The 22,488-nt window shown below is 32.7% G+C and overlaps 1 protein-coding gene across 8 annotated transcripts; it reads left to right on the top strand.

Annotated features, from left to right (window-relative positions):
* Positions 1-17,363: 17,363 nt before the first annotated feature.
* LOC107958316 (E3 ubiquitin-protein ligase RNF216) lies at positions 17,364-21,394 on the top strand. Of its 8 annotated transcripts, none has more exons than XM_016894050.2 (6): positions 17,367-17,623; positions 17,787-17,823; positions 18,027-18,096; positions 18,305-18,804; positions 19,421-20,181; positions 20,750-21,394. In XM_016894050.2, the coding sequence occupies exons 4-6, from the start codon at positions 18,385-18,387 to the stop codon at positions 21,129-21,131; spliced, it is 1,563 nt and encodes a 520-aa protein (XP_016749539.2). In that variant the 5' UTR covers positions 17,367-17,623; positions 17,787-17,823; positions 18,027-18,096; positions 18,305-18,384; the 3' UTR covers positions 21,132-21,394. The 8 variants fall into 8 exon arrangements, with proteins under 8 accessions (XP_016749534.2, XP_016749539.2, XP_040969470.1 ...); XM_041113536.1 differs by having other exon boundaries at positions 17,758-17,823; XM_016894048.2 differs by having other exon boundaries at positions 17,751-17,823.
* Positions 21,395-22,488: the final 1,094 nt, after the last annotated feature.

Raw genomic sequence — 22,488 nt, 5'->3', positions numbered from 1 at the left:
ATCAGATTACACAACCTCCTCCCCCTATCTCAACATCTGTAGTACCCCCGGTTGCTCCTCCACCTCCTCCGACAACTGAATCTGGCAAACGTTCTCCATTTGAAAAGCTCAGAAAACACGGGGCTGAAGAATTTTGGGGAAGAACAGATGATGACCCCGTTAAAGCTGAATATTGGTTACAAAGTATAATGACGATTTTTAAGCAAATGGCGTGCTCACCAGATGATTACTTAATATGTACCGTGTCATTATTGAAAGAAGAAGCTTATAACTGGTGGGAAACAATAGAAGCTGTAGTACCGGCTGAGAAGATCACTTGGGAATTTTTTCAAAATGAATTTAAGAAGAAATATGTCGATAGAAGATATCTGGATAAGAAGAAAAGAGAATTTCTCGATTTGCGACAGGGAAACAAGTCAGTGGCTGAATATGAAAGAGAATTTATTTATCTGAGCAAATATGCTCGAGATATAGTACCCACAGAAGAAAAAATGTGTATCAGATTTGAAGAAGGGCTTAATGATGAGATTAAAATGATGATAGGGGGCATTGAGATACGAGAATTTGTTGTTCTATCAGATCGTGCTCAGAAGCTTGAAGAAGTATATAATAAAAAGATGCAACGAGATAGAAGAAGTAAAGAATCTTTCAAAAGAAGTGCATCTAAGTCAATTTCGGCTTTACCAGTGAAGAAATCTAAAGAGGAATTCAGTCGAGCCACTTCAGTACCGGAAAGTTCAGGAAAAAGTAGGCCAAGACAATCTGATTACAAAGCATCTGACAGACCTGCTGTTAGTGTGGGTAGTGTACAAAATACCCAAAGGCCTAAGTGTCAACATTGTGGAAGAAGTCACCCCGGTGAATGTAGAAGTAAGTTAGGGGCTTGTTATAAATGTGGGGCCACTGATCACTTTATTCGTGATTGTCCCCAATTACAAGTAGAAGAAGTGGAACAGAGGGAGAAACAGAAAATTGTTCCTCAAAAAGGAAGAAACTCTGGTCAGAGCAGTGCTACAGGGGCTACTCGTTCGGGTATGAAAGATACTGCTAGCCGATCAGAAGTTAGGGCTCCTGCTCGTACTTATGCCATTCGAGCGAGAGAAGAAGCAACAGCTCCAGATGTAATTGCTGGTACTTTCTATCTTTATGATGTTCCTGTGTATGCTTTAATAGACCCTGGGTCTACTCATTCATATATTTGCACTATGTTAGCATCTGAAAAGAACTTATTTATTGAGCCTACTGATTATGATGTACAAGTTACAAATCCGTTAGGTCAAAGTGTGGTAGTTAATTTAATATGTCATAACTGTCCATTGAAAGTTAAGGGCTCTGATTTCCCCACTGATTTGATGCTGCTACCCTTTCGTGAATTTGATATTATCTTGGGCATGGACTGGTTAATGAAACATGACGCGGTAGTGAATTGTCGAGAAAAACGAATTAGCTTGAAATGTCAAACAAGAGATATTGTTTTGGTTGAGTCTGGGAATTTGGATGACATGGTTAGAATGATTTCCTTTATGTCTGCTCAGAAATTGTTGCGTAAAGGAAATGAGGCTTATTTAGCCTATATTCTTGATACTCGAAGTTCTAAATCAAAGTTAGAGCAACTATCTGTTGTAAATTAATTCATGGATGTATTTCCTGAAGAATTACCAGGTTTACCACCCGATAGAGAAGTTGAGTTCGTGATAGATGTGCTTTCAGGAACAGCTCCCATATCAGTGACACCGTATAGAATGGCTCCAGCAGAATTAAGAGAGTTAAAAGCACAGTTGTAAGAACTGTTAGACAAAGGGTTTATCAGACCGAGTATGTCACCATGGGGTGCACCTGTCTTATTTGTGAAAAAGAAGGATGGTTCATTGAGGCTGTGCATAGATTACAGGCAGCTGAATAAGGTAACAATTAAAAATAAATATCCTTTGCCTCGTATTGATGATTTATTCGATCAGCTTAAGGATGCTACAGTGTTTTCAAAAATAGATCTCAAATCTGGGTATTATCAGTTAAAGGTAAAGGAATGTGATGTTTGAAAGCTGCTTCCGATCGTCAAAAGTCGTATGCAGATTTGAAAAGAAGAGATATAGAGTTCAATGTGGGTGATCGTGTGTTCTTGAAAGTTTCTCCGTGGAAGAAAGTTTTACGGTTTGGTAGAAAAGGAAAGCTTAGTCCACGATTTATCGGACCATACGAAATCATTGAGAGGATCGGTCCGGTAGCTTATAGATTGGCCTTGCCTCCAGAACTTGAGAAGATCCATAATGTATTTAATGTATCTATGTTGAGACGATATAGATCAGACCCTTCACATGTGATTCCTCATATTGAGATAGAGCTACAATCAGAGATGACTTATTCGGAGGAACCAGTGAAAATATTAGCTCGGGAAGTTAAAGAACTACGAAATAAACGAGTACCGTTGGTAAAAGTGTTATGGCATCGACATGGATTGGAGGAGGCAACCTGGGAAACAGAGGAGTCAATGAGATCACAGTATCCAAATCTGTTTTCAGGTAACAAATTTCGAGGACGAAATTTTTAAAGGGGGGAGAGTTGTAATGGCCTAATTTTCAGTGGTGTCGGAAATGGTGATTTGAGATCACTAAATTCGACAAATAAGATTGAACAAGATAGTAATTTAATATTTATGAGTCAAGTAAGAATTTAGAAGAATTTGTGAAATGGTGAAATTAGTGAATTAAAAGAATTTATTAGGTCAAACGGGTCAAAAATGAGGTATCGAGACCTCAAAGTTGAAAATCGAGCTATAAATATTTTTATAAATATTTATGGAGTGTCATTGAGTTAGTATTAAAGTTTCGTTAGAAAATTTTAACGTTTGGATGGCTAATTAATTAAAAAGGACTAAATTGAAAATAGCACAAAATTTGTTAAATTGTGAGTAAATATCTTAAGTATTTAAAAAGATGGATTTAAAGAGCAATTAGACCCAAAGGTTAATGGCTGGACGGTTTGGATATGAAATAAGCAAGAAAACAATGTGAACAAGGGGCAAAATTGGAAATAGCATAAAAGTTAATAGTTAAATAATGATGTAATTGAAAAATCTAAACATTTCTTCATATTTTCTCAGCCAAAACGCCATAGAAGGTCTGGAGAACGCTGGTTTTTCATATTTTTACATCTTGTGAGTTTAATTCTTACTTTTCTTGATAATTTTTATGTTTTTATGACTTTTACCCTGGATGTATAAGGGAATTTTATGATGAATTATTATGAAATTTAAGTTCTAATTTCATATTAAGGTGGTTTTATTAAGTGATTTTGATAGGAAATGATATTTAGGACCTAATTGTGAAAAAGTTGTGAACTGAAGGTTTCTGTTGAAATTAAGAATATAAAAGGTTTTCAAATAGTTTATAATGATAAAATAAAGTGTTAATTGAGAAAAATTAGCTCAATTGATGGGTGAATTGAGTAGGGACTAAATTGTGAAAACTGTAAATTTTGGGGTAAAAGTGCAATTTCAAAATTTGAACAGCATAAATTGTGAAGTGAAATAGAATTGAAATGGATGCTAATGAAGGAATGATTTTATAATTATAGATCAAGAAAACGAACTGAATCGTGGAAAGGAGAAAATTCAAGAATAGTCTCTGAATTTCTACGACTTTTGCAAATTAGTCCAGGTAAGTTCATATGGAAAAGTTCAATGTTTTGTTATGAAAATCTTATGATTGTTAAAGTATTTTATTGTTGATGAATACTATCAATTTGCATTAACTAATAAATAATGTGTAACTAAAAGTACAAATTAGTAGGAACAATGGATTTGAGTGCTTCTATTCTGTGACCCTGATGAATTGACGAAAAATATGTGATAAGTGCGCCCGTTTAAGACCATAGCTGGGCTATGGCATCGGTGCAATGTGATAATGTGACTCCGTATAAGACCATAGCTGGACTATGGCATCGGTATAATGTGATAATGTGATTCCGTATAAGACCATGTCTGGGATATGGCTTCAGTATGATATGTGAACCGTGTAAGACCATGGCAAGGCTATGGCTTCGGTGTGTGATGCGTAACAATGTGAAAGTCCATAGTTTACTATGGCAATGTGATAATGAAGCACTCAATTCCCTTATTATTCCCTAATTTGACAATGAAGTAAATGAGAAATGGGCCTAAGGGAGTTAAATTGTGAGTAGCCATATGGAAATTATTCCAATGAGTTATTAATGAAATTGTGATTTGGAGGATGAAATAGTTAAACTAATAGATATATGATTGTGTACGATATTTGATATGATTTGTGTTTTTATGCCTATGAGCTTACTAAGCTTCAATAAGCTTACTTGTGTGTGTTTAATATTTTTATGTAGATTGACTTGAAGTGAAGTGGGTAGATCGGATCAACACAACAGGGCACACTATTCAGATCAATTCCGGTAGTTTTTGTTTTATGTTTAAAGATTTATATGGCATGTATAGAGTTTGAATGAATTGAAGTAAAGATGTTATAAACTAGTTAACAATATTTGTACTAAAACAGTTTTTGGTAAGTAGCAGTAGTTTGACTTTGAAAAATCACTAAAAATAGTAGAAATGGAATTAAATAATGAATAAGTTACGGAATCGAATCTTGATGAGTCTATTTTCATATGGAAGAAGCAAAACAGGTATATGAGCTATATTTTATGAGATGTTTAAATTTTTGTGAAACAGGGCCAGAGCGATTTCTGGATCCCCTGTTCTGATTTTGGAAATTCACCATAAATTTTACAAAGATAATTAGAAGTCATACTTTATCTGTACAGATTCCTTATTGAGTCTAGTTTTATTAGAGACAAACGTCATAGTCATTGAAGCTCTGTACAGAGAGATATCTGATTCGTAATACACAAAGGTCAGAGTAGTTAAACCCTAAAATAGGGGAGATTTTAACTAATAAACTGTACTAATTGGCTTGACCAACAATTCTAGAAAAAATTGGTAAGTAGATATATGAGTATAAATTCGGGTAAAATTTACGGATTTGGATTTCGAGTTTTATAACTCGAGATATGAATTATTTAGCAACTATGACGCAGTTGGACAGCTTGTCTGAAAAGTATGATATAAATTATCTAAATTTGGTTAAGTGCTCAAATAAGTTTAGTAGTGCCTTGTGCTCGACTCCGACAACGGTCTCGGGTAAGGGGCGTTACAGAAGGCTCCTTGGTTGGTTCCTAGTGAAGTCCTTTACCTATGTGGTAGTTTCGATTGGGTCCCTTTGCCAGGAATTTGGTGAGTTGTTGGATATACATCATTGCTTGTTCTAAGGCAGTATCAAGCAAGGCAGTTTATACCGGCTACACAGGGTTTAGCTTAGAGCGATTTCTCTTATAAAGGTGATCACTACAAGAAGAAGATACGGGAGATTTCTGAGGCTTGGAAGAAACCTTTCTGTATGAAGATCTTGACTGAAGGCTCGACGTTAACTCCTGAGTATAACGGGTGGTTTAGTAAGAGATTCAACGATAATATCCCTAGGCCGATTTTGGGAGAGGCTCGATCATTAGAGGAGAACTTGCGAGTGATCCCGTCGGAGTTGGAGGTTATGAAGCAAGAGTTTGAAAGGAAGAATTCAGAGCTAGAAAAGAGGATTGAGAAACTCGAAGAGGAGAAAATGTGCTTAAGTCTCGATGTTGACGTTCAAAAGATGGAAGTCTAGAAGATGAAAAAGGAAAAGAGGAAGGTCGAGGAAGATCGAGATGACCTAAAGACACATTATAAGAAAGCTCAGATGACACCGAAAAGGGTCGGATTAGGGAAATCTTCAGAGCAATGGCAAGAAGAGATTCAAGAAGAAAGAGTCAAGGCGGAGTATTGGGAGAAAAATTTCCAAGAAATGCAGTCTTGTAATCAGGCCCTAGAGAAAGAAAATCAAGGGTTAAAAGTTAAGGTGTCAGAGCTCGATGCAAGTAACGTCAATTGGACTCTAGCTTTAGTGGTATTTTAATCGTGTGCTAAATCGGCTTTAAAAAAGATATTATTAAATATTTTTAATTTTATAATGTAACTAACAATAGTAATTTATAAAATGCATATTTTGTATAGTCTTGCGATGAATGCGGTTAGGACACGGAATTAAAAGGTGTATATATATATATGCGTTACACGTAAATTAAGGCGTTTGAATCTCTAAGGACTTTTCCTATATGCCGAATTAAATAATTAAGGAGAAAGTTGACCTAATTTTTTGACTAATTATTCAATTTTATATTGATTTCTCTTTTATGTCTAAAAATCATTTCAACATGCAATTGTTTGATTATATACTCATACTTGGAACTGATGGGTTATTTTGGGCCATTCCAAGAGAGGATAGCAAATGTTTGAAGATAAACGTAAAAAGTTTTCAAATTAAAAAAAAAAAAGTAATTAAGTCTTTTTTTTTTCACTCACTTGAAAACTTGAATTTTTATAATACATTAAAAAGACCCTTGAACTTAAAAAAAAAGCAATTAAGCCCTTATTTCTTTTTTTTTTCACTCAATTTGGTACTTGAACTTTCAAAATATATAAAAAAGGTCCTCAAACTTTTTCAAAAAAAGTAATTAAGCTCCTACCTTTTTTTTTTGCACTCCAATGGGTACTTGAACCACCCTTAATTTTTTTCCGTTAAAACAATCATGTGTCACAATCACTACGTGACATGTGGCAAAAATAATAAAAAATAAAAATTATAAAAATATTAAATTTTAATTAAAAATACAAAAATCATAAAATTTTATAAAAATTGTAAAATTTTATAAAAATCGTAAGAAATTATAAAATTTTATAAAGGCGTAAGAAAAGTATAAAAAATGTAAAGAAATATATAATTCGTAAAAAAATACAATTTTATTATAAAAATATAATTTTTATAATTTTTTTTATAAATTTTATTGATTTTTATTTTTTATTAATTTTTGCCACATTTCAAGCTGTGTTGCAGCACATGATGACATTAACTAAAAAATATTGGGGGTCATTAACTTTAACAGTGAACAATGAAAGTTAATGGTTAAATGGTATTTTTTTATGCATTTTATATTTTTTTATGATTTTTATAAATTTAGTTTCTAACTTTTAAGGAATTTTAAAATTTTTTTATTATAATTTAACAATTGTTAACTTTTACTGATTTTTCATTTTTATAATTTTTTTGCCACATATTACGCCGTGGTTGTGATACGGGATGACTTTAACTGAAAATTTTAAGGCTAGTTAACTTTGATGGTCAACTGTTAATGTTAATGGTCAAAGGGCCTTTTTGATGTATTTGATAGTTAAAGTAACCAATTGAGTGGAATAAAAAATCAGGGACTTAATTGTTTCTTTTTGAAAAGTTTAAAATTTTTTTAATATATTTTAAAAGTTTAAGTATCCAATTGAGAGTAAACAAAAAAAGTTTAATTACTGTTTTTGAAAAAACTTGAAGGCGAATGTATTTTAAAAATTTAAATAGTTAATTGAATGAAAAAAATTATCTGAGAATTTTTTTTTTAAATTTGATAACCCAATATAAACTATTTTATGTAACGGTTTTTTTGTCACTATAAACACCAATTTCAAAAGAAAAATCCGAAGCAAAACTGGAATATTGGAATGGAAGCATCTTTGAGTGCCCCATGTGATTGATATATCCCCGTGAACCTTAAATAAGCCAGTCCCACCAAAATAAATAATGATAGACTTAATTAAGTTCTTGCACTAAAAACATGAATATAATTATGGTATATATCCTTATCTAATCTTATCTTTTGATTCTTTTATTATTTTGTGTTATCTCGAAAGAGGAAAAAAATTTATATATTTCTAGCAAAAAGGAAAAAAGCTTTCTTATTAAATCAACATACAAAAATAAAATAAAAATTAGTAGACTCAAAGGACCATGCACCATGTTCCCTTTTGATGAAAAGATCCATTCAACAGTCATCAGAAACAAAAATTTGTCATTTTCTTTTGATATGCTTGGTATTGCTTTAATTACCAATTTTACATATAAGAAATTTCGAAAAGCTTTTCCATCTTTGAACGTTGAATTTGATGAATCAAATACAAAATTAAAAATAGGAATAAATCAAACTACATTCATTCATTCTTTTTATGGAAAAGACATCCATAATTCAATCGTATTTTAGGAGGCTACTGGAGGGGTGGGAGTGTAGGAGAGAGATGTTGGTGTGTAGTTCCTTTCATAAAAGGTGGTGGGTTCTTTGACAACTTTGTCACAATGAGAATAAGTCTCATCTTTTTGTTAACATAGCCATATCAAAAGTGGGAAGCTACATTCTCCCGTGAAACTAATTACAAACAATCATTTATTTTAAACATAATATTTATATCATTTTATACATTGACACATTAGCCCCCCAACCTTCTGCTATCAAACAAGGCTTGTAATTGACACATTAGCCCCACCCTATTTATTTACTTACATTGGTTTTTTTTTTCCGGTGTTTGGGACCCCATTAATTATCTGACACACAATAGAGGATCCTAGTCACAAGGCCCATGTCTTGGTCCCTAATTTTTGAATCTTCGATTGGGGGGCAGTGTCCAAGGCAAGGCAATGAAAAATGGGGGAGGGGAATGGGACCCAAGACTTCCAGTTGGTGTAAAGAGAAGGATAGGTGTGTCGTAAAGCAGTCGACTTTATAAAATTATCCATATTCCATGCGGTTGGGGGGTGGGGTTGGTGAAGGGGACGGAGTGCACAAAGCGGAACATGAAACATGGATTCAATTAACAGCTATGGGTCCCTTAGCCTAGATGTGAATCTTAAAACTTTTTTTTTTATGTAGAATTTTGGGTGTTCGTTGTTTAAATGTGGAATTTGTTCACACTTTTACTGGTCCAGCCCCGTAAGAAAATTGATGTTTGCTTCCTTTGTTCCCCCTACAACACATTTTCCCTTTATGAAATAGTCCCAATCCCAAAAGAACCAAGATGCTATGGGAAGGGAGAAGGAGCACTACCTATCAAGAATCATGCTCTTTATTTGGGAATTTTAAAGCCTGCCATGGGCGTACTTTTTCATGGCATATAGATTTGGTACTGATATATATATTTATGTGTGTGGGTGTAGTGGAGTAGAAGTAAAGCTAAAAAGATGATTATTCCATAGGTGAATCAATCAATAATAAAAATCCCAATAAGGATGAACCTATTAGAGGTAGAAGCAATAAAAATATTCTTTTATCTTTATCTTTTGTTATGGGTGTCAGAAGAGATGGGTGAACACATCATATTCTCCCACTAAAAAATACAGAAGCTTTTGGGGTCCATTTTTCAATTCCAGTAATGGGGTTTTGGAAGATTTGCAGCATATCAAAACTGTTTAGTGCATATCAACCTAATACCCAACTTGGGTAGAATGATTTTTGTCTTTGCTTTTTCAAGTTTTTAAACCTTAAAAGTCCTAGTGACCAACAACACTCAAACTTCCCAACATTAATGGTTTCATAGTGGATGGTTCTTTCATACATTGAGGGATGGAGATTGAGATTCCATTCATACAATACATCCATAGTAAACTTGACTTTTCTGTTTGGAAGAATAGGAACCCAAAGTTATAGAATAAAATCATTTCAAACTAAGGATATAGGTGAAAAGGTACTAAATATCCCCCTATCTTTTAGGCTTAAATAACAATTGGACCCTTGAATTATACTCATTGTTCTACTTTACTTAATTTTTTTTGTCCTAATTTGGTACCTAAAGTATCAATCACTTCCCAATTTGGTACCTAAAGTATGCATCCGTTATATTTTTGAGTCCATTTTTTTACTGATGTTAAAAAAATTGATAGCCAATCATAAAGCACCACATAGCAACTTTATGTAAAAAAAATTATATTTTCTTTTTTTAAATGTATATGCACATTAAAAAAAATGAAAAATAAAAAATAATTTATTAAAAATGTATAAAAATAAAATTTACAAGAAATATGATAATTGAAAAGAAACAAGTTGAAATTAATAATAATATTAAAAATGTTACAAAATTGTAAAAATTATAAAAAAAATATATAAAATTGTTTTAAAAATATTTTTTTATAAAATTTTAAAAAGGTATTTAAGTTTCAAGGTTTTTTTGCAATTACTTGAAATTTAAATATTTTTTTAATTTTATAACAATTTTCAGTTTTTTATATATTATTTTGACTTTTTAAAATCTATAATTATATATTTTATAATTTTTTAAAAAAATAAATTTTTTATATATTATATATGATTTTTTTACATATTTAATCAATATTATATATATAATATTAAAAATAAAGAAAGACACGTATTTTAATAGCACTACATGGTAGGTCAACACACAGTCAATGTTGGTCAATGCCAATTAATGATTGGTCAACGTCGATTAATGGCCGATCAAAGTAAACAATATTTTTTAATATTTAAATATTTAATATTGTAATTTTATTTTTTAATTTAAATTTAATATTTTTATTTTAAATAAATATAATTGTCACATGACCTTTTTCATTGGTCAAAACAAGTAATGTGGTACTTTTCCATGAACCAAAATGGTTTAATTTTATAAAATAGACCAAAAATAAAGTAAGTTAGATATTTTAAGTACCACATTGAGACGAAAAAGAATGCAAGTATCAAATTAAAAAAATAGGTATAGTTGAGAAGCTAAATCTTAAATTAAGCCTTCTTTTATTTGTTCCCTAGCTGAAAATTTCACCCCTTCTCGTGCATTCGATAAAAGCGTTATTGCTAGTTGCTGATATGAAAGGCGTATTTGTATGAAAAAGTAGAAATAGGAAATTGACTTTGCTTTTGGATCCAATGGCTTCAATGAATATATTGAAATGGAAAGGAAGGTGCATTAGCATTGCATGCGTCAAGGAGATAGAGATGTGGGCTATCATAGTAATGGGCTGTAGCGAGTGGGGGCTCCAAGGAAAAGTGGTTGGACCACAAGGAAATGGTGTAAGCAAGAATCTTGAATGTGAGGTCAAGTTTGTGAGCTGTTAAATCCTAGGGCAACACATCTCGGCCGAAAGTCAGAATTGTAGAATCTCTTTTCTAGAATATCATCGTCATTTTGGATAGAAGCATGCAGTAATCCATGATGCTAATCATGGTATAATTCATGCAATTTGAAATTGGAAGAAGCACCCATGTGGTCACATCCTTAAATTTAATTGTCTGATGTTATTCATCTTTTGAGATTACGACTAATAAGCCAGCATTAGGTTTTACCAAGACAAAATAAACATGGAAAATTTAACAGGGAAGACGAATAGGGAAAAAAATAATAAGCTTAATTCATGATTTGATTCTTGAAGTATACTCATTGTTCCATTGTAGTATTTAATTTTTTTATCATAATTTGATACTTAAAGTATCAATTACTTCTTAATTTGGTAACTAAAGCATGCGTTCAATATATATTTGAATCTATTTTTTGACAAGCGTTAAAAAAATCTGATACCCAATCATAAAAAGCCACGTGGTGACTTTAAATAAAAAAAACAAGCACTTTATTTTATTAAATGTATATATACATTAAAAAATATATACAAAATAGAAATAAATACAAAAAACTTAAAATATATATATAATCGGGAAAGAAATATAAAATGAAAAAATACAAAATAAATTTACAAAAAATACTATAATTGAAAAGAAATTCGTTGAAATTAACAATATTATTACAAAAAAATGTAAAAAAATGAATTTTTTTTAAAAAGATTATAAAATTATGAAAATTTGTTTAAAATTTAAGATTTTTTTTCAATCACTTGAAATTTAAGTACTTTTTTTAATTTTTATAATAATTTTCAATTTTTATATATTATTAAGTTTTTAAATTTTAAAATTATATATGGTAGAATTTTATAAAAACTTTAACCTTTTTCTAAAAAAAATTAATATTACATATCATTTTCTTAGCTTTTTAATCAGTTTGATATATATAATATTAATTTTTTTAAAAAGGACAAGTGACGTATTCTAATAGCATCACATGGCAGGTCAATATCAATTAATAGCTGGCCAAAGTCAATAATGTTATTAAATGTTTAATATTATAATTTTTTTATTTTTTAATTTAAATGTAATATTTTTTTAATTTAAATCTAATTGCCATGTGGTATTTTTTGATTGGCCAATAACAAGTCACGTGGCACTTTTCCAATGGCCAAAATGGCTTAACATATATATATATTTAATTGCCCTTACAAAATGGACTAAAAATAGAGAAAATTGATATTTTAGGTACTAAATTGAGATAAAAAGTTTTAAATTTCAAGGTAGACAAATGGATATATTTAGGGGACTAGATAGTAAATTAAGCCAAAACAAAGAGGGAGTGGTGGGTGTTTGGCATTGAAACTTCAGACCTAAATGCCAGCAACTTTGTACAGCCAAGGAACAATAGTGGATTGGCCACCGATCCTACTTTTCCTTGGATATGGTGCTTATAGTTTTTGGGATTCTGTCAATTGGTTCAAGAGATTGGCCCAGAAGTGCAAACCCAAACGAAATAAGAAGGGCTGCAGGAAGTGGGAGTTGATAATTGAAGGCATCAGGAGCTTTTAACTTGGCCCAACCAGAAGGCTTGTTGATATGTGATCTTATATGTTTTACATTAGAAATTAGAAAACAATCCAACCCAACCCACTCAAAGCAGGGGATAGACGCGCATGGTGACATTATGCAGGTGGTAGGTACTAAATTTTCTTAGCACTACTCTATAAACCATGGGTCTCTACATGTCTCTCCGACTAAGAAGTTGAAAACCAAAATTTGCATCGGTAAGTAAACCCCAGAGATAGACCAAACCTCAATGTGACGAAGGAAGACCTAAATTCGTGTTCTGAATGGTGATTTGAAATTTATCTGACATCAGAAGTTCATAAAAAAAAAAGAAGAAAAATCCTGTGGAACCATTGAACAGTATTAGTAGGATCGTAGTGTTGATTTAATTTTTTCAAAACCCAAAAGGACAATATAATTATTAAGGTAGTAATTACATAATTTTGTAATTATAAGGAATTGTAATTTTTCAGAGATGTTTGACTGGCAGAATGTAATTATTTCGTAATTAAATATGTCATATTTAATGATATAAATTGTAATTACATAGTTACATAATTTATATTTTACAAAAATATTATTTGCTATAAAAATTATTAGTATAATAAAAATAATTTCTAAACAAGTAACCACAATTAAAATAAAATCATCATATCTATTATGTTAGTCTAAAAAATTAGTTGATAGTATGATTATTGATAAAAAACAAGAAAAAAAATATCATATGCAATTTTGTGTAATTGTTCTAGTGCATATTTGTTGAGTTATTCCCTCTTTAATATTTAACACATGCCCCTTATCATCATCTATTGGTTCTTGATCGAGTTTATCATTATCTAAATTTAATTTTGTATCATTAAGATTATTAAGGTCTTTTTCTTCAATGCACTCTTCGAAATATGGATCATATTAATTCCACCTATAATTGAAATTGTAAAGTATGCAACATGTTAGAACTACTCAACATTGTTTTTTTACGCTATACTAAGGTAATAATTATTTCAAACATTTATACGTGTTTATGCTTATAATATAATTTTTATAAAAATATTTTTTAAAATTAGATTTGTGTGTAATTACCTACTTAATTACTCCAATTTTTATCCCTTAAAAATTGAAAAGTATAATTGAAATGCTCTAATAACACTTAATTCAGTGAGACCTACCAATTACAATGATTACCCAAACATGACACTATTGTATAATTATAAGCAATTACACTCAATTTAATTACTAAATAACTTTCCAAACACAACCTAAAACTCTTGAAAATGACCGAACACTACAGCAAAATACTCCATAAAAACACCCAGAGTTCAATTACAAGACAATCGAGCTTCTTAAAAAGGGCAAAAGTAAAATAGTAACAAAAATAAAAATTCGAGCACACTCCTTAATATCACAAATCATTAAAAGTTATGAATCTCCTAACTAAATTACAAATTCAGACATACAAGCCAAATGCTACCATTTGACAAATATTGAAAAATCTCCTTAAGACGTAAGCTTGCAAACATAAGAATAATTTCTAAATTCTTCATTAAGTAGTTTCTCTTGCCATCGCCTACTCATCTTCGAAAATTGATATTTTAAATCTTCATAATTTTACTGCTCAATTCAATGTTTGTTAGTTCCATAACTATCTCTTCTGAGACTTCTCTCACTCTAAAAGCATTAAGAACTTATTTATTTATTGTATAGCTAAGCTTCTTCAGTTTCCTAGATGATGTTTTCCCATGGTATTGACCTTTTTACTATTTCTTGATTTTATAACATTTTTAGTTGGCAACAATGTATTGTTACCTAAGGAGCCCTAGTGTTGATCTAATCATACAATATTGCATTGCTGTGGTTTGAGTCCTAGTAACTAGATTTGACTAACGACTGAATTTCGATAAAAATTTTACACTTTGAGTCAATTCAATCCAATTCAAATTTAATTTAAAGAAAAAAGATATTTTTAAAATAAATTTTAATTATAAAAATATATAAAATGGTAAAAAAATATATTTTTAATATTTTATTAATTTTTTGAATAGTAAAATGGATTCTTTGAGCGGTCAGATCCACATACAGATCCAGGCTTGAAAATTTTTTGAAACTAAGCTTCGACCTGGCCCGATCTATAAACACTTCTAATTCTGACTAATTAGATCTTGACTCGATGTGGCTTGACTCAAAAGCATTTCTAGTCCCCCTACTAATTAATTTATTAATTGTATCATGTGATCCAGGAAAAGGCATAGAAATGTTTTATTTTACTTTATTATAGTACTTTCACTTTGTTAGTTTGACACTCCATGGCAGCAAAATTTGCCTTTTTCTTCCCTGGTCCAACCTTGGTTCAGTTGATTCTTCATAGTAGCTTTACTCAATTGACTTTGAAGTATATGAAGTCCAGCTAGTTGGTTTAGCAGCAAAAGTAAAGGAATATTAATTGGCAAACGGAGAAGCCATAGTCCATTAATGATTTGCTATTGCCATTGGTTTTATTAGTACCGGTTACTCTGACGTTGAGAAGACAAGAGTTTCCTTAATATCAAAGAAACTCTGATTGAATCCCTCTGCAGGAAAGCTTTCTTCATGAGTGGGTGAAGGCTGCTGCCCTGTTGCAATCTCTTTGACCTTCATTCATATCCAGATTCTTGATTCTGCTTATAAATAAAATATTGCTAATGACCTTTCATTGGTCAAGAACTTGAAAGTGTGTTTCTTCTTTGGAATAGTTTGATCAGTGAGGGACTGATTGTTCCAACAAGTGAATATGTTTCCTTTGATTGATTTCAACTACTCAAAAGATTAGTAACTAGTCCATCTATTAATTGCTCATCCACGATCTCTTCTCGATGCTTCTTACATTAACATCATCTCAAGATTTCATAAGCAATATTATGGATTTTCGGTGGAGGGTCCTGCGGGCCTAAAGAAATCTAAGGTCCAACCCCATTGCGTGGCACAAAACACGACACAAGCCCTTTTGACGTTAAATTGTCCTTAGGTTTCCTCTTGAGGAGACATTGAGCGACCTATTTGCCTGATGGCCATACACCATGACACCTCACATGCCATAGGATAGCTCACTTGCATTAAGGAGGTTCCACCAGCTAATCAAGGCGAGGGGCAGTGGGAAGTTCACATTGTTTCATTATCCCCTAAATAGCACAAGAGCTTTTACAGCTCCACCCTCGTGAAACACTTTTTCTTTAAAAGTTCCCACAAGGACCATTTTTTTAAAAATTTTCTTAAGGAAACACTAAAATGTTTGAAATAAGGACATTTTTTCTTACTTGCCCCTCCAAGGACATCTTGAGGAATGAGGCTTCTCCAAGCACACTTGACTCACGCTTGAGAACCCATATTATGTTGCTTGCATGATGTTCACCACACTTGGCTCACCATCAAGGATCATGAATCCTATGGCACTAGGTCTCATCATAGCACAGCTGGATAATGATACATTGTGATTGCTTTTACAACCTTAATCAACTTAGTTAAAGCCAAAGAGTTGTGTATCGCTACAATTATTTTAATCATAGCATACCACCACAGTACTTATCGTGGAGTGTAAACCCATGTAAAGTAGGAGTTCATTTAGAGAAACCAAAAGAAGTTTAAATATCTATAGAATATAAAATTAAAATAAACATTAAAAGAAAATAAATGAAGAAAACAAAGAATACAATACAAGACATCATCGTAGCATTTAAAGTGAATCAGTCTTCTCGTATGTTGATAATAATTGGATAGAATAATCCGAAAAAACTCTAATGACACAAAATTAAAAAAAAAAAAACTGTAAAGATATTACAGAACTCCTAATATCCAAAGAATAACTCTTACAACAAAAGATCAAATTTACGTGGTTGATCATTCCGGAACGGAATCAATTCCCCAACCCACGATCAACACAACACAACCCGTCTGGTCTGCAAGCTTGGTTTACTCACAGATCAACTGCAATTTGGTCAAACAATCATTTGATTTATAATATTTGTATTTAGGAATTTACAATATTTAATAAAAAATTAGTAAAATAATCAGACGCGGATTACCAGATAATATAATGATGGGTGTCATTTTTCAACCTGCTTCAGTTTCACTTTTGCAGGTTTATTTTATTCCTAGAAAAGATAAATAAAATATTATATTATGGCCTAGGGGGTTGAAAATGTCAAAACAGTCGCATATTTTTCTCATAAACCAGACAAAACCCCATGTGCATTGATTTCTTAAGCCTATGTTTTCTCTTTCTGGTTGAAAGAATCTTACCTTGTTTATTGCATTATCCAATAGTGCTTTTATTTTTTTATTCTACGATAAAATGACAAAAGCCTTTAGTTTTATTAGGTGGATTGAGTTAGACTTGCGATAATAAAAGGTTGAAATTCTTGTTTTCATTTTTCAATTTTCATCCTTTGTTTTAAAAATGCCTAAAGAAAACATATTAGTACTGAATTGTTTTTCTTTACACCACCAAAATCAAGATTGATATAAAATTGTACACAACCACTACTCATTTTACAAATGCTGAAAACCATTAAAAAATTGAGACAACATGATTTTTTTATTTTTAATCCAAATTTCAACCATACCCAGATTTTCTCTTCCCTTTGGTAAAAAAAAATAACAATTAACGATAAGACGAAGCTTAAATTATCTATAACAGCAAGAAAGACTAATCATATAACTCAATTTGCCCTAAGGTTTTAGCAAATTTTAATCAAGAGAGCAAATTTGAACATTATACATGTGACACTATTGGGAACTGTAAAAGCTAATCTGTATCCAAGTAAAAAAGAATAAAAGAATGTCAGCAAAGCCAAAAAAAAAAAAGGTCCTTCCTTTTCTCTTACGCCATGAAACGAACAGCAAATAATTGGTCTTTTTTCCCTTTCTTTTTCTTTCCAAATAATGATCTTTAATCTTAATTTACGGTATAATAAAAAATATAGAAAAACAAAACTAAGCTAAAAACAGATTTGAGAGAACAAAGAAGGAAAAGAACACAGAGAGAGATGATTCTATCTACTCTCTACCAAAGCTTTGATCTTCTGTCCCAAAGGTAACTCCTTTTTTTTTCCGTTTGTCTGAGTACCTTTTTTTTAGTTTAATTCTCTCCCGTTTAGGGTTTCATTTGCTAAAAATGAGTCTTTTTTTATTATATTGTATTTTTTTCCTTTTCTTGTCAGAGATTAGGGTTTTAATAATACTCTTTCACATGACAGCCATAAATTCCCCTTCCATACAAAGTTCCAAGACATGGTATGGAAGTTTCATTTCATTTGATTGATAATCCACTTTTATTTATTTCTTTATTTTGTATAATATATTCTCTGTAGTTATGTGGAAAATAAAGAAGGGATTCATTTTAAAGTAGGTTTAACCTTTTTTTTTTAATTTCTGGGGTTAATGGATTATTGATGTTGATTCTTTCTGAAGTGCCAAATTTTAATTATTTTGGTCAGAGCTTGGAGCTTTGAATTGATCTGTTGATGGGTATTTTTTAGATTCTGATTTGGAATCAGGAACTTGAAGGTGAACTTTTTGTTTGTGGATTTCATTATGTGGTTTCAGCTGGATTTTGGTGATAAAATCTGGGTTCTTGGTCAATTTCTTTAATGGCTTCTTTGGATTTTGTTCTCGAAAAATGAGCTAGAAAAGATCACTCCTTTTATTTTCTTTTCTTAATGACTTGTAAATTGAGATGCATTTTTCCTTTTTGAACCTTAATGGTTTGGCTTAGGTTTGGATATTGATAATTACTTGAAGTGTAAAGAGCAGCGGAGATTGTTTCAATTATTTGGAGGAGTTGTTCTTGGAAAAATGGAGGATCAGGAAGTTTTACCGGATAATATCTCTGTAGCCTTAGTTAGGGGAGTTAGGGCCGAAGAAGATGAGGAAGACTTTCAGAGCTGTTGTGAAGATGATGAGGTATGGAAGGACAATGAAGAGGTGGCGAAAGAGGAAGAAAAGAAAGAGCTTGATGAATTTTCAGTGAAGATGTTCTTCAAGGGCATCTCTTTAGCTGAAACTGGGGACTCTAGTTTTGGGTTTTCAGGAATTGGGGTGGTCATGGAGAGATCAGCCAATAGCCCTGTTATTCAAGTGCAGAAAAAGCTTGACTTTTATGTTGAGGAATCTGTGGCTGATTATTTAGCCTTAATGGATGGTTTGACAGAGGCTATGCAGAACAAAATTCTCCGAGTATATGCTTTTACTGATTCCACATTGCTACATGATCAGGTCAGTTATGATTGGCAATTTGGCATCCTTGTAATGTTCTTTTGGTAACAAACATTTAAGAAGTTACTTTCATCATATGATATCAGAAAGTTTTCCTATAATATGAACTTCCATTTTTTTTTTGTCTGGCCACACTATACAAAAGCTTGTTTTCCATTATTTGAACAGCTGCAGGTTCACATTGTATGTGTTTTTTCTTTCTTTAAAGAAAACTTCTGGAGTTAAATGATTTTGCTAATTTGGCTCCTGATATGATACTTGGAACTTTCAACTTTCTATTATGCTGAAAATTTGGTAGCTTGAGTTTTGAAGTCTTCAAAGCTAGTGCTAGTATCTCCCTTGTAACTGTTATCTGTTTAATGTTATAATCAGCTAAATGCAAACTGTGTGTTCAATCATTTATGGCTTAATGCTGAAAAGTTTTGATTATCTCTGAAATCATAGAACTTAAGAAAACAAAGAATTAGTAGTTGCTTATAATGAATCACTGGAGGGGAAAAAAACCCTTAATGATTATTTTATAGACAAAAAGTCTGAAGTTTATAATCTTTATAGTAACCCTGTATAGCTTTTATGTTATACCTTGAATTAGCTTACTGACATGAATTTCTGGCAGATTACATGCGAGGAGAACCTTGATAATCCACTTTTGATGGCGTTAAGGGAAAGAATCATGGAACATTCCCGTAATTTGGAAGAGTTTGTCCTGAAACTTGTTCCAAGCACCGATCTTTTGAGGCCATTGCAGCTAGCCCAAGTAGCAATAGGAGTTGTTTCTTCTCCTGCCAAGGGAGATAAATCACTTCAATATTGTTCTATTTGCTTTGAAGACAAGCCATCATTGATGATGATCACCATGAAGTGTTCCCATAGATTCTGTTCCCATTGTATGAGAACTCATGTAGATGGTAAACTGCAGTCGTCCAAAGTTCCAATCAGGTGCCCTCAGTCACAATGCAAATATTACATCTCCACTGCTGAGTGTAGATCATTTCTTCCTCTTGCTTCCTATGAGTCTTTAGAAAGAGCACAAGCAGAAGCAAATGTTCTTCACTCAGATGGAATATACTGTCCTTATCCAAATTGTTCTGTCTTGCTTGATCCTCGTGAATGCTTATCAACTAGGGCAAGTTCATCTAGTCAATTAGACAATAGCTGTGTTGAGTGCCCTGTTTGTCAAAGGTTTATATGTGTGGAATGTGGAGTTCCATGGCATTCATCAATGAGTTGTGAAATGTATCAGAACCTCCCACTTGAGGAAAGAGATGCTGCAGACATCACCTTGCATCGCTTGGCACAAAACAAGAGGTGGAGACGATGCCAGCAGTGCCGTAGGATGATTGAACTTGCTCAAGGTTGCTATCACATGACATGCTGGTAAGTCCATCTTCTTGTGGTCTTACTATTAGTTGTTGGAATACTTTGATGCCAACCTTCTTGCTTTTAATCATTATATTGGTTGCAATTTCTTGCTTGCTACTTGGCAACAATTTTAATTGCTGCACCTGAACCTAGTCACAGGCCATGCAGCTTGTACCATTTTGGAATTGTAGTGTTGTTCTTTTTTTTTGCGACAGCATTGATCTTATCGTATGCACACCTCCCTTTGATTAGATTATATTTATGGGAACTTGGTTGGAGCTCTGACATGATCAGGTGGCAAGAGAGACCTTTTAAGCTGGAAGGGTCCATTGATGTTTGGACTTAAAAACTTTGTTGTGTATGTTTGGACCATTCTTTGGCCCCATGATATGACCAAGTCATCCATGACTTAGCCAACTTGATTTCCTTTGATTATACAGTTTGGCATGCTTTTGTCCGGTTCTTGTTTGTCCATGTTTGAAGAAGTGTATTTGTATGTTTTGTTCACACGTGCAATTGAGGCATATATGACTTCATTTTTACATTGGTTTGATGTTCAATATGCTTCATGTCTCCTTTTCAGGTGTGGGCACGAGTTCTGTTATTCTTGTGGTGCCGAGTACAGGGACAGTCAGCAGACCTGTCAATGCGCCTTTTGGGAAGAAGACAACTCTGAAGGCTTGGCCACCCATTCTGTCCAAGAATCGGAACAATGGGCTTGGGAGACTTTCAATTCACTCCCTATGCTTATGGATGCATACTCAGACCAAGAAAGATCACAGCTGGCACTAATCCAAAGGTTCCTTGCTGGGGGTTTCAGTCTTAGTGATCATCATCCATATCAATCACCACCCCGCTGTACGGATTCATATGTGGATGCCATGAAGGACCTCCGTCAGCTTCCTTGGCTCGAGAGATTTGTCTCTGTAATAAGTGACAACTACTACGAAGACTATATCCAATGAAGCTGTGTAGATGATTCCAATGTTAGGTAATAAGTTGCTTATCAGTCCAACAAGGTTTACAATAGAGCCCAAGAGTTTCTCACTCTATTGGCTCCATTTTCATTTACACAAATTCCTATGTGGTTCTTGTTGCATAAGAGCTGAAGCAAGATTCTGTGCATGTTAGTTGCTTTCTTCTTGAAAGAAAAAGAAAGATAATAGGGTAAACACTTGTTGATGTCACCAGATTGAAAAAAAGTTAATGAAACAAATCATCTTTTCAATCTTTTTGGTTTCTCTGAGGTCGTTAATGATTATTGTTGCCCACTTAAAAAATTTTCAGTTTAATCTTCAAGTTCAAGAGATGGAAAAGTTAACTGTGATATGATGGCTATGTTGGTTGTAGCATGACTTTGTTTCAATTGCTCTCTTACCCCTATCGGCAGCCGCCTGATCCAGTGATCATTTTAGATGAGTTAGCTGTCCATAGGCTTACTAATAAGAGTTCAATTGTTAAGTCCTCCAGGTCTCATTTAGCAAGCAACACAAGAGAGCTTCTCAGACAACAAGCTTTTGTTTTCTGTTGGCTTTTATATAATACGGCTTTCTAATCTGTGGGTGCTCGTGCATTTTCATTTTGAGCAGCTCTCGGTATGGATAGCCTTCATACTTCGAACCCCAAAACCATGTCCTCGCATTTCAAAGTATTCACCACCACACTTGACGTGGAAAGACCTTAGTACCATGTTGCTCAAAAGCCAAATTCAACTAAGATATGCCACCGGCCACCCATATTTAAATGGTTACAAATTGTTTTTTCTTGTTCTTGTTACAGCCGGGCCACGAATGAACTTCACTTCAGTATGTTAATGGCCCATGAAACTACATTGACAAACAGATATTACTCTATGTTAGCCCCCAAAATGAGGAGAGTGATTAAGACAGGATCCAATCTAGGTAACATTTTTGACACCCTTTTTTCTCAGTTTCTCTGCAATTCTGATTTCACCGACTGTAAAATATCTACACGGAAATCGATGACCTGACCCCTCTTTGACAAATGGGAAAACAAGAGAAAATTAGCCTGCTATTATTGCTATTAAAATATAACACAAGACAGCAAGAAAGTGTTGTAAAGAGACTGATATTCGGCAGAAGAAAAAAAAAAGGACATAATAATATATTTTTGATAGAAAGCATGAAAATTCTTGTTTTAATCATAATTCATAATTGGATTATTGAGCCCGAAAAGATGACCGTCTTGGCCAATATTGGACCTACATGATGGAAAAAAGTAGGCAAAAATGTAATTCTTTGATTGTAATGGAGGCAAGTTGCAACAACGTGTGGTCCTTCACTTTACCTTTTCCACTCTGTT

The sequence above is a fragment of the Gossypium hirsutum genome, chromosome A05 (assembly GCF_007990345.1).
Source record: "Gossypium hirsutum isolate 1008001.06 chromosome A05, Gossypium_hirsutum_v2.1, whole genome shotgun sequence".
Lineage (NCBI taxonomy): Eukaryota > Viridiplantae > Streptophyta > Magnoliopsida > Malvales > Malvaceae > Gossypium > Gossypium hirsutum.
The sequence above is the reverse complement of the archived record's forward strand: the minus strand, read 5'-3'. Positions and strand labels throughout refer to the sequence as shown.

Coding starts and splice junctions, on each gene's coding strand:
- LOC107958316 (XM_016894045.2), top strand. CDS start 18,385: ATGGAGGATCAGGAAGTTTTACCGGATAATATCTCTGTAGCCTTAGTT. Junction 18,805..19,420: donor CCACATTGCTACATGATCAG/GTCAGTTATGAT, acceptor AATTTCTGGCAG/ATTACATGCGAGGAGAACCT. Junction 20,182..20,749: donor TGCTATCACATGACATGCTG/GTAAGTCCATCT, acceptor TCTCCTTTTCAG/GTGTGGGCACGAGTTCTGTT.